This window comes from Topomyia yanbarensis, chromosome 1 (genome assembly GCF_030247195.1).
Source record: "Topomyia yanbarensis strain Yona2022 chromosome 1, ASM3024719v1, whole genome shotgun sequence".
NCBI classification, from domain to species: domain Eukaryota; kingdom Metazoa; phylum Arthropoda; class Insecta; order Diptera; family Culicidae; genus Topomyia; species Topomyia yanbarensis.
The window spans coordinates 194,137,230-194,148,694 of record NC_080670.1 but is presented as its reverse complement, the minus strand read 5'-3'; the positions used below and the strand labels follow the sequence as shown (position 1 = coordinate 194,148,694).

The 11,465-nt window shown below is 43.5% G+C and overlaps 4 protein-coding genes across 5 annotated transcripts; 2 read left to right on the top strand and 2 right to left on the bottom strand.

Annotated features, from left to right (window-relative positions):
• The first annotated feature begins 3,299 nt into the window (after positions 1-3,299).
• LOC131686115 (max-like protein X) lies at positions 3,300-4,611 on the top strand. Of its 2 annotated transcripts, none has more exons than XM_058970271.1 (3): positions 3,300-3,659; positions 3,721-3,846; positions 3,903-4,611. In XM_058970271.1, exons 1-3 carry the CDS (start codon positions 3,650-3,652, stop codon positions 4,529-4,531), a joined length of 765 nt encoding a protein of 254 aa, XP_058826254.1. In that variant the 5' UTR covers positions 3,300-3,649; the 3' UTR covers positions 4,532-4,611. The 2 variants fall into 2 exon arrangements, with proteins under 2 accessions (XP_058826254.1, XP_058826264.1); XM_058970281.1 differs by having other exon boundaries at positions 3,302-3,659; positions 3,927-4,611.
• On the bottom strand, positions 4,608-5,977 carry LOC131686071 (tRNA:m(4)X modification enzyme TRM13 homolog). The gene has a single exon (XM_058970205.1). It carries the CDS (start codon positions 5,950-5,952, stop codon positions 4,630-4,632), a length of 1,323 nt encoding a protein of 440 aa, XP_058826188.1. The 5' UTR covers positions 5,953-5,977; the 3' UTR covers positions 4,608-4,629.
• A 157-nt stretch (positions 5,978-6,134) lies between these two features.
• LOC131686125 (uncharacterized) lies at positions 6,135-7,814 on the top strand. Its single transcript, XM_058970293.1, has 2 exons — positions 6,135-6,376; positions 7,438-7,814. The coding sequence occupies exons 1-2, from the start codon at positions 6,191-6,193 to the stop codon at positions 7,789-7,791; spliced, it is 540 nt and encodes a 179-aa protein (XP_058826276.1). The 5' UTR covers positions 6,135-6,190; the 3' UTR covers positions 7,792-7,814.
• Positions 7,802-9,799, bottom strand: LOC131686077 (aminoacylase-1B-like). The gene is made up of 4 exons (XM_058970219.1): positions 9,536-9,799; positions 8,677-9,165; positions 8,426-8,613; positions 7,802-8,274 (listed from the first exon to the last, which is right to left on the bottom strand). Exons 1-4 carry the CDS (start codon positions 9,651-9,653, stop codon positions 7,840-7,842), a joined length of 1,230 nt encoding a protein of 409 aa, XP_058826202.1. The 5' UTR covers positions 9,654-9,799; the 3' UTR covers positions 7,802-7,839.
• Positions 9,800-11,465: the final 1,666 nt, after the last annotated feature.

Below are 11,465 nucleotides of genomic sequence, written 5' to 3'. Positions count from 1 at the left end.
AGAGTGTAAAAATCGAGCTACCTCACCTGTTTCTTTATCTCATTGAACATGTCTAAAATAAACGAACGTGAACTTTTCAGTCTTATAATATATTTCTGTATTTTAATGGAAATACGCCGTCGGATGGTTGGTCTCAACATCAATTGGATTAATAAACTACAATACCCCTAGGCCAAACCTCATATCGAGCTATCCAACAAATTTTGGTTACTTCTGAGTAAAAGAACTTTTGGTTGGAATGAGTCGCAGAGAGTATGCATTAACAAAAACAATCGCTGGAAGTATTTGAAATTGACAATTGAAATTGATTCTCTTGGAATAAAGTTGATTTGAATAATTTAATACAGGGTGATTCATCATGACGTTTTTTTGATCTCGCAAAAATTTTAAAAATGGAGTAAGTCGCGAAATGTTTATTTGTCAATCAAAAGAGCATTTTTTGCCCTTTACTGTTTGAAAACAATTTCTTTTAAATGTTAACCATGTTGGCGCTTGAGGTAATCCATTCGACTGGTCCAATTTTTGATGACGGATTCGAGTATTTCAAGTGGTATCTGGCTAATTAGTCGAGTAATGTTGGCTTCCAATGCTTGGGAATGTCATCGCCATGTTTTCTCCAATGCGTGCTGGATGTGGTCGATTTGTTCGCTAATCATCCAATAACGAGAACTGCAACTTTTACTCTTTGATTGTATGGCGAATAGTGGAGTCAGTTGGCCGATTATGTCGACCATATTATGGTCGGAGTACACGAAACAAATTTCTCACAGATCGCTGATTTTCGATAGTTGAATAATTTGAAAATGATGATAGTTCAATAATTTGAAAATGATGAGCATAAGGACGCTTTCCAAAAACCTCTAAAATAAGGACATGTCCTTTAACCCATTCATGCCCATGTTGTTTGTGGACAACAACGTTTTTAAACAGCTATAACTTTTGATTGAGGTGAGATTTGCTCACAAAAATAAGTAAGGCTCATTAATGTGACTATTGCCTTTAATTTGAGTATTAACAGTTACAAGGATCAGCTCTAGAACTGAAGTTATTGCAATTAGTCTGATTAGATTCCGATGGAGCAGTGCTGCCAGAGACAGTTTACGTTGACGACGGAAAATGATTTTTTCATATATCTTCGTTACGGTGCAATATTATTGAACACTGATAAAACTTATCAATTTAGACTGTCGTTGGCTACGTTCTCCACGTAATTCGACTATTGTAATTATTCTAGGAGAATTGTATTGAGCATAAGAAGGTAAAAATTGACCAGCTTCTAGCACTGCCATGGAAGCATCTATCTTTATGAAAATAGGCTTTTCGTGTTTCTTGACCCAACCGTTTTCAAGGAAAAATAGTTTTGAAACCCTACATGCACTAGAAAAAAGTTGGGCATGAAAGGGTTAAAATAAGAACGGTTGGTAACCCCAATAAACCTCTAGAAAAATTAATCTTATATTCACATTCCATAACTATAAGGCACATAAAACCCAATTTTATAACAATGCACACATATAACTTAAGCAACGTTGACTTATGGATTGAAGCTGAGTGCATATAAGGAGAGTGACGACAACTGTCAAAAAAGGAACAATCCTTATTTGCAGGAGGCTTGTTATTTGCTCACACAATGAGCCACAAAGAGCGAAATACACCGATTACAATAGAGCAGCACAAAAAGACTGCGATGTGCAGAACTTCCGCACAAAGAGAAACTTGAAAACAAAAAAGAGTAAGATCTGTGCACCAAGAGCTGCATAATTTCGTTCTAAGAGTCACCTTGAAGAGCCACTTTTTTGTGCCTCCCCCCACTGGAAAGGCGAATCAAACTACAATTCAGATAAAGTTTGATCGGAAGAACGTTTTAAAAATGTTTTTGGTTATCTTCTCAACTCACGTGCGCGTGGGATCAAGATACACACTAAAGGGCATCTTTATTTCTACTCTTTGTGGTGTTCTGCCATGGAGTAGAATGCACGTGTGGGAGCAACACGCATCGGAGTGAATAGGTTTATTGTGAAAGAGAAGATCGGTGGTTCGCATGAAAAGTGCAAAGAGCGTTTGTTATTCTTTTCTTTATTTGCTCTGAGGTGCATAACATCCCTGTTTGTCAGTATCATTCCAAACGAGTATTTTGAGAAGTCGTTTCTTCGTTTGGAATATCATTGACAGATAATCATGACAGTTGTCTTCACTCTCCTTACATACACTCTGGTTTGAAGCAAATAGAATTTACGTTTGGATTTTTATCAGTGCATGGAATGGCGATAAGAGTGTGCTTGCTGAATTCCTGGAATCACCTGGAACACCCAAACGTATACAGGAACATCTTTTTAAGTGCAAAATTGGGCTTACATTGAACTTCGTAGAAACAACAAATCTCGACAAACATATGATATACGGCCTAAAAGCCAACTGTCATAATCCACTTTGAATGGAAATTCCGAACAAACCGTTACATGCCAATCACAGATGTTGGTAGTAAAAGAAAGAGAAAAGTTTTCTCTTTCATAATCTGTTGTGAACTGTGTTCAGCTAGTAACGGTTTGTCCGGAATTTCCATTAAAAGTGGATTTTGACAGTTGGCTTTTAGGCCGTAATCATGTTTGTCGAGAAATGTCATTGTATTTTCATTGCGCATTATCCAGAGTTTCTGATTCAGTACCTTTGTATTTCCTTCCAATGGAGCAATTAAAATTGTATATTTCAATAATACCAACTGCAATGACTCAATTCGATATTAAATTTGCAAAAGAGCGAATAAGATTTGTAAACAAACTTTTATTTTGATGGTTTTTCTTAATTTACTATAATTTCAAAGCAGAAAACAATTGAAATTACTTCTACGAAGGGTAAAAATTTACATTAACGCATATTTTTCATGAAATTCCACTCTGCAGCGGACTAATGAGCGAAACAAGTTTGTTTGCAAAAAAACTCTTTCGCCCTTTTGACGAATTAATATTGAATTATGCATTCTGGTTGCAGTTGAAAATCGAAATATTGAACTTGCGCCTTTCGTTTTACCTTTTTTTATTTTTAAAGTGGGTAACGAATGTGCATCTTGTGTACATGTTAGAGAATCAACTTGCCCATCATCTACACCAGTTGCGCAGGCTTAAAATAGGAGAAAAAACGAAAGGCGCAAGTTCACTATTTCGATTTTCAACTGCAACCAGAATATCGTCACTAAAATCGTTGCTTTGCTGTATGAGGATTTACCATCAGCCAATCTGAAGCAATTCTACTTGCTGGCGAGTCGCACTTACTGGGACGAAACTGACAGCATTCTCATAATCGACCGAAAACTTATCAAAGTTTGTTTTGCCAAAAAAAAACAACTCGCACCAATTTCGTCAGACAAAATATTTTGAGAGAATCAGGAAACCCAACACAAACTCTGGATGTGTTCGGATTCTGTTATCGCCAACGGGTCGTTATCAGCTTCTGCAAATACTGCTTAACCCGCATGTGGAGAAGAAGGAACAGAGACAAGGTGATAGCGGGTAATAATTAGTGCGCCTCTGTGATTGCCTTTTGGGTGCTGTTAATCAAATGGTCGTCGTCGAAAGATAAAGCATCCAGCTGGGAGAAGAAGAAGAGTGGTGTACCATATAGAAGTGGGTGCGGTGCAGAATCTCTTACGACGATGTCTGAAAGTGAGTAGTCAACCCGAAACCTCGAAAGCCAGTTGTGTTGATGTTTCGTTTTCTCTCGAAGGTATAAAGCATGAGCTTGATATGAAAATGGAGCCGTCCAGTCCGCCGGAAAAGGATCGTAGCCTGTACTCTCGGTGTTCCAGTGCGGGAAGCGTTCACACACCGACATCGTCCGCCCATAATACTGGTAATTTGAATTTGAAGTTTAGTTTATTTTGTGACTATAGCGGGTATCCGTTGAAGATGACCTTGACTTTTCTCTAACAGAGGATGAGGAGGACTCGGGAGATAACAAAAGTAACAGCACACTTAGCTACAAAGAGCGCCGTCGGGAGGCACATACTCAGGCCGAGCAGAAACGACGGGATGCAATCAAGAAGGGGTACGATTCGTTGCAGGAATTGGTCCCAACCTGTCAGCAGACGGATGCATCCGGTTACAAACTGAGCAAAGCTTCTGTCCTACAGAAATCCATCGATTACATCGGATATCTTCACCAGCACAAGAAGAAGCAAGAGGACGAAAGGACCTCGCTGCAGAAGGAAGTGATGGCGCTGCGAATCATTCAGAAAAATTACGAACATATGCTACAAAACCAGCAGCAATCGCCCGGGAGAACGGAGGCGCGACTTAGTGACGATGTGAAGTTTCAGGTGTTTAAGGCCATCATGGATGAGATGTTCGCTACGTTCGATCAGCTGCCGATGAATGACTTTTCGGAGTTAACCTCCGGGGTAATACCTTGGCTGGAGGAGCACTGTAAGCCGCACCTGCTGCGAGATGCCGTCAATCGTACGCTGGGACACATTACGGCTAGTTATGTGCAAGCGCAGCAAGCTGGCAGTAAGGGTGGTGGCGTTAAGATGGAGTGACGGGGTAAGTTTTAGGTTTTTTTTTATTGCGTTATAAATTAAACGGGATGTCAGAGAGATATATGATACTATGAAACATGGATTCAGTTTTTAACTGTTTATTTGACATGCCCTATAAGACAGACATTTTCAAGAGTGATGTCACTCTTGGCGTAATATTTCAGATGTGCTGTGAAGCCATTTAGAGCCAAATAGTCAAGTCGTCCTAAATCAAGCACTCGTTTGCACTTCCTTCCTATAACCTCTCGTTCGGTGCGGGTAAATCCGTACTTTACACAGTCATCTGTCTCGGTTTGTTTTCTCTTTTCCCTACTTGTGCCGGAGCCACAAACTGCCCAGCTTACCATTCGCACGATCAGTTCGAACTCGCTGTGGCCGATTCCTTTGCTCAGAAGAAACTTCTTGCCGACGTAGGTCTTCCAATCGCATCGATGATGACAGCATAGGGCGAAAACAAATCCTTCCGAGCGAAACTGTCCGCTTTCGTTAGGCAGTTCACGATTGGCGCGAACTAAACATCTCAGGGCTAGGTCCGTGGCTCCTCCGCAGAGATGTTTGCCGACACCGATCACACTTTTACAGCTCTGCAGCATGTCCAGCTTTCGCAGCACTAGATCGGCTATATCCGCTCTGATCCTGTAAACAATCTGACGGTCTTCTATCCGGTTGTCCTGTTTGTGTCGGTGAGAAGCCTTGTCCACCAGCAGTACCTTGGCGTTTGTCAAGTCCGAACTCGACTGTTGGATAATGCTGGCAAGCCAGAAAGCAACCTGTCCCTTGCCGGCGCCGAATTCGACGAAAGCTGTGTCCTTTTGGAAAAAGCGTTCATGTTTGACGATTCCCAACAGGGAAGCCGACTGGATCAGGTGCTTTAGCGTTTGTGGTCCGTACGATTCGTTTGCTAATTCTTCCTTGAAGATGGCATGTTCCAACAGTAGCTCTTCTATGCAGTTGATTCGCGAATCTGTCTCGTAGATTTCGGTAACTTTTTCGACTAAAGATCTAAGATCTTCCAACGACACGTCTGCTAGTTTTCGGGTATTTGGACGGGTTTCGCCTTCATCGCTATCGGATCTGGAATTGATGCCCGGTTCGATATAGGCTGGCAGTTCCCTAGCTCGGGCGTTACAAATTCGCAGGTGCTTCTCGAGTTTGGCCGAAGAGATGGAGTGCTTCGGATCCAGTGGACATGGAATTCTATCGGTACTGGTTGCAGATTCACTGGCCGGTGCGGATACTTCGTGCTCACCACAGTACAGTTTTCCCCTGCCGACGGTCATTTTGCAGTAGCGTTTCTTTCGCTGAACGAAATATCTGCATCGTACCTCCTCCTCCTTGTCCTGTTTGGGCTGCTCGGTTCTATTCGGCTGCGAGGTAGTCATTTTTGGTCGCTTCTTGACAGGTTCTTCCGGTGTACTCATTGTGGAAAGACGTCACATAGGTCACTTGGTGTGTTTTATAGAACAAAATTTGTTAATTTCAATGTGCTCGCGAGTCGTGACTTCGCGACGGTGAGAGAACTGTCAGTTTGTGTGGAGAATCAAAACATGCCAACAGTGGTGTAGCAAGGTTGTGTGATTAGGGGAGTTCAGCAGACGATTATAAATTCATTTGCGGCTGCCGAAACGTGGTTATTTTCATTCCAAAAGGCGGCAAAACATGTCCACCGAAGCGTCAATAGCATCGCGAAATATCGAAATCAAAGCTTCCGTTCCGAGCGAGGAAGCCTTCCGGCGAAAGGTGGAAATAGCCGGGCAGCTGACCGGTTCCAGCGGAGAAGTGATAAAGCAGCACGATGTGTTCTTCAACGCTCAGAAGGGACGGCTAAAGTTGCGCTACTTGGAGGTAAGGCGGTGATTGTTTTTATTTGCTATTCTGGTGCTTGTAATTTATTAATTCTACGGTAGTCTGTTCCATGAGTTCGATTTAAGACAAGGAAGTTACATGTTTTAATAAAAGCAGAGTTCTTGATGAGTGGCGGCAGACGATGATAAATATTCGGGAATTTCGGGATGCTTTCAATCGAGGATGTGGAATAGTTCGAATATGCGGCGAGAGGGAACAATTGGAAGCGGAAGACAACTATCAGCACGACGATCCGGAAGTGGGATATTTAATCGAAAATCTGCCCCAGGAAGATGATGGAAGCGAAGCGTTCGTGAAGTTGAAAGCTCTAATGGAATATTCCTACGGAGCCCACTGCCACTGTCAACCAGATGTAACCTGCGAGAAAGATTCATCCTGCCCGATGGGTGGAAGCTACACGGCTTCCGAAGGTGAACTAGTTCTTCGTGGAAATCGGGACGTGATATTTGAATGCTCGAATGCATGCGGTTGTCGGCAAACTTGTTGGAATCGGTTAGTTCAATTTGGTCCCAGACGGGAGCTGAAAATTAAAACCAGTGGAAAAATCCCGAACCAATTGGGACTCTTTACCAGCGCACCCGTTCCGAAAGGTGCCTTCATCTGCGAGTATGCTGGTGAAATACTCACCCGTCCGGAAGCTGAGAAACGCAACAAATCAAATGATCTGAAAGGCAGAAAAAATTACATCCTCTGTTTGAACGAACGATCTCAGGACCAACGCGTCGGAACGCAAACCTTTATCGATCCGGAGCGTAAGGGAAACATCGGACGTTACATGAACCACAGCTGCGAACCCAACTGTCAAACGCTTTCCGTTCACATTGATTCACCGATTCCGAGAGTAGGAATTTTCGCCCAAAGACATATTCAACCGGGGGAGGAACTCTTCTTCGACTACGGAGTCGGTTCCGATGAAACTCCTGCGAGCTCCGCTCAAACACCCTGCTACTGTGGCTCACTCAACTGTCGCGGAAGCCTTCCCTCCATCACCTACTGAGTACTGACCGACGCTATCTTCATTTTCTAACCTTCATTTGCAGACGAAAAAATCCGAGCTTATTCAGTACTTTCGACCGGACGTTGGAGGTCCAAAGTTGTCAACCTTCCACAAGATCGATTTGGATGAACCGAAACTGATGGAAACCGTGCTGGCTGAGAGCGTTGGCATCAAGGGAGAAGTTCGGAAACGCCGCCATCTGTTTCTGCACCAGCAGACACGCATTCATCTGGATGACGTGGAAGGGTTGGGTTATTTTCTCGAATTCGAAGTTTGTCTGAATCCGGATCAAACTGTGGATGATGGAACTAGGGTGGCGAATGAAATGATGAAACTTTTCGAAATTGACGAAAAGGATTTGATCGAGGGGGCGTACATGGATAAATTGTTGAAATAAAAGATTGTGGTTTTCTGGTAAAACAGTTTTATTAAAATTTGAGAATAACTAACAATTGGCAACGTTGGTGATAATTTTCTTGTACACTTCAATACCCTTCAAGTAGGTGTCCACATGTAGGAACTCGTCGTTATCGTGCAGCAGCACCGGCGTGTTGTTCATGGGGGAAAATCCAATCGCAGGGATTCCGATTCCTCGAATGTATCGACTGTCGGTTCCACCGGGGAAAATTTGTGGTTTTACTTTGAGGCCCAGTTCGTCCAGAGCGTCCTTGAAGGCTACCCAGTACGGGTTGGATCCGTCAAGTTTCGTTGGTTTTACGAAGGGGCACTTCTGGTCGTACTCTAGCTCAATGCCACCGCCGGCTTCACGACACCAGTCCAGCAGTTGATTCTCGAGTTCCAAATGCTTGACGTCAATGGCTACACGGACGTCGAAGCAGATCATCAGCTCCGGCGGAACTACGTTGCTTTGTACTCCACCCTGCGGGAATTGAACGGCAATTAGCAAACGTAAGTTACTAGTTGCCGCGTGTACTTCTCAGCATCAGAAAGTTCCCGTAAAATTCAAAATTAGCTTCAAAGGAGCTTTTTAATAACCTAGGCTACGCTCGTCAAATCTCCAAGTAACTTACCGACATCATGGTGATGTTAATGGTCGTCACATCTCCGATCGTGAGTTCCGGATTGTCTTCCAACTTTTTCACTTCCCGTTCCCGCATATCCATCAGTTTATCAATTATGTAACGAGCTTTCTGCCCGGCAGTGTCCTTCAGCAGAAGCGATCCATGCCCAGGAGTTCCCGAAATGTGGAATAGCACATCTGCGAACAAAAACAGTACTTTAAAATAAACCTGTTCAACCCAGAACCCTGACCCAAACTCACGCCAAACACTCCGTTCACCATAGAACAGCGGGTACTCCTCCCCGGGACCCGCAATTCCCTCGTCGATCGCGAACCCGCAGTTCAACTGTTTGAAACTTTCCTTGTGAACCCATTCCTTCATACCCAGCTTACCGCCGATTTCCTCGTCCGGTACGAACGTTGCATGAATCGTTCGCTTCAAACGAATTCCATCCCGTTTAAGCGCCCGAATCGCTGCCAAAAATTGCATCCCTACGCACTTCATATCCTGGGCGCCACGCGCATAGATCCTTCCCTCGCTGTCCATATCGGCCGCGAACGGTGGATGGGACCAACGTTCGGCGTACACCGGAACCACGTCCGTGTGTGAGTTTAGGATGATGGACTTCTCCGTGGGGTCTGTACCTTCCCATGTTATGATCACGATCGGTTTGCCCGGGTTCACCTCGATCACCTGCACCGGTAGCTGCAGACCCTCCGCTTGTCGCTTCAGAAATTCGACGCACTGATCTGTGTTTGAAGTGTGGATATAAAAAAACGGACATCTTATCAGTCGCTGCTAAAATAACAAACGACGGTCTTATCTTTTCAGGACAGTTTTAGAATACCCACACAAGGCGGAGATGAATTGCCACCAATCTCAATAATAAATTGTCTGAGATCCTATCTTTATCAAACTTCAAGATTGTTGCATCTCTATGTGCCCGGTCACAGACAATTTGAAGCGCATCACACAGAAAATTCAAATTGGCCGGAAACGATCGTTTTACGCATCAACCGAAATGCACGTAAATTGATTCAAATTGGAACAAACCGCATTACAAACGAAGAAGAGAAAATCAACACGTCTGCATAAATTAGGCGTCACCCGCACACCTACCATAGTCCACATCGGGATGCACCGTCGGAATACGTAGGTACTCGCGAAAAATCTGAATTTCCTCGTTGTTTTCCCACTCCTGGTACCGCTTGTAACACTGGGAACCACGTTCGCACATTTTAACCGCCGGGACTCGCTAGCTACTTTCACTAACCGCGCAGATAATTCACACAGTTTGGTCACGCACGAAACTATCACCACCGAAAAGCACGACAAGTGCGATAGGTCACCTTCGAGAAGCACAGCCGGACTGTGGTAGCCGAGCGCCGTTATCACTGGATTTATATCAACTCGGCTCGGCCGGGGGTGGACTCTCCGCTCTCACCGATAAGCGTTCGGCGATTGCGCACTGTGTCAGAGGCTTAACGGCTGGTGTGTGTGTGTGTGTGTGCACAGTCATCATTACTGCAGACCGACCGGCTATAAGCGAGTTTGTTGTGGTTTTAGGAGAAACTCACTCCGATAGTACCGACGGGTATGTAGTTTGGTACAGTCAAGTTAATCTAGTTTAAATAATAGAAGTCGTTCCATGTAAATGTTGCATTTTGGCTCATTACTTATTTATTATCGTCCGTCTCGACACGTGAAGTTTGTATGATAATGAACCCGAAACCGCACGTCATTTTACTTTCTTAGATAGGACCTGGTGCTTCACGTTATTGTTTGTTTATTTTCAAAGTGTAGATATCTAAAAATTATTAAAGATAAATGGCTCTAAATAAAATGCTTGCGAATCTAGTAGAAGAAGTATTACCCTAGGGTATTAACTAAATTTTACGTTCAGAATTCATCTCGTCAGTAACTAGCACCAACTGGGTGTCTAGTTAGACGATGTATCTAAACTAGTACCCAAATTAGCACTATACTCACAGACTAACAGACATAACACTCAAAAACAAAGCTATACTTATTAACTGCTTGGAATTTTTTGAGCTTGAGCTTGTGCGACCACCCCTGGCTGCTACTCCGTTATCGATCTGGACTAGCTGAAGTTGCACAGAGAATAAGTAGATAATTATACTTGGGAGTAGCGAAACATCTTTCAATGTGCAACTCCTGGTAATCCTAAGCTGTTTTATTGATCAATACCGGCGCCGGCCAGGCCCGAACGTAGATCACGGAAGGAAAGGGAATGGTTAGTCCGAAACTTGCTTTTGCTAGAGGCCGTATATACTACTGCGCACTCCACAAGTATCACAGGAGGAGGATATTTTTGTTAGTAAGAGTATAGAAGTTGGATCACTTCTTCTTTACCGACGCCAGAGAGGTGACTTCACTATCTGGACAAGATATCGATCCATCAACTCATAGACCGGGAACCAACGGCTTTACTTCCCTTCCGAAGGAAGACGTGACCACAGATTTTTCCACCTCAGAAAAATCTTAACGACTTCGGTTGGAATTGAACCCAGGAAAATTGGAATGAGTGGTGGTCACGCTTTCCACTCAATCACCGGCGCCGTCTTATTGACTGTTTAGATTTTTTTTGTATCTAACTAGCGCTAATTTTGGTTCTAGTTTAGATACATCGTCTAACTAGACACCCAGTTGGTGCTAGTTACTGACGAGATGAATCCGAAGCACAAAAAAATCAAACTTATGTCGTTTTCGCTTGAGGCAGAAACTAACTCAGTTTCGGACCCAACTGCTGGCAAACCGTTTGTTTGAAGCCAGTTTCGAACCTAGGTTATGCGCCACTGAACTGAAAACCGGGTTGGGTTCTAACCTGAAAAATATTTCGGGTTCGCTCACACCACAACTGTTTGGCGAGAACCCAACTCAGTTCCATTAAAAACGTTCGTTTGAAGCAACTAACCTGGGTTAGTTTCCAGGTTCTCAATCGAAAACGACATTAATTTATGTTAGGTTTTGTGCCCTTAATGCGCAAATTGGTTTAAGGGGTTACATACCTTTTTGTGAGAAAATGGTC

Coding starts and splice junctions, on each gene's coding strand:
- LOC131686071 (XM_058970205.1), bottom strand. CDS start 5,952: ATGAGTACACCGGAAGAACCTGTCAAGAAGCGACCAAAAATGACTACC.
- LOC131686115 (XM_058970271.1), top strand. Junction 3,847..3,902: donor ATCGTCCGCCCATAATACTG/GTAATTTGAATT, acceptor TATCCGTTGAAG/ATGACCTTGACTTTTCTCTA.
- LOC131686077 (XM_058970219.1), bottom strand. CDS start 9,653: ATGTGCGAACGTGGTTCCCAGTGTTACAAGCGGTACCAGGAGTGGGAA. Junction 9,166..9,535: donor GCATCCCGATGTGGACTATG/GTAGGTGTGCGG, acceptor CTTCAAACACAG/ATCAGTGCGTCGAATTTCTG. Junction 8,614..8,676: donor TGGTGAACGGAGTGTTTGGC/GTGAGTTTGGGT, acceptor TTTTGTTCGCAG/ATGTGCTATTCCACATTTCG.
- LOC131686125 (XM_058970293.1), top strand. CDS start 6,191: ATGTCCACCGAAGCGTCAATAGCATCGCGAAATATCGAAATCAAAGCT. Junction 6,377..7,437: donor TAAAGTTGCGCTACTTGGAG/GTAAGGCGGTGA, acceptor CTTCATTTGCAG/ACGAAAAAATCCGAGCTTAT.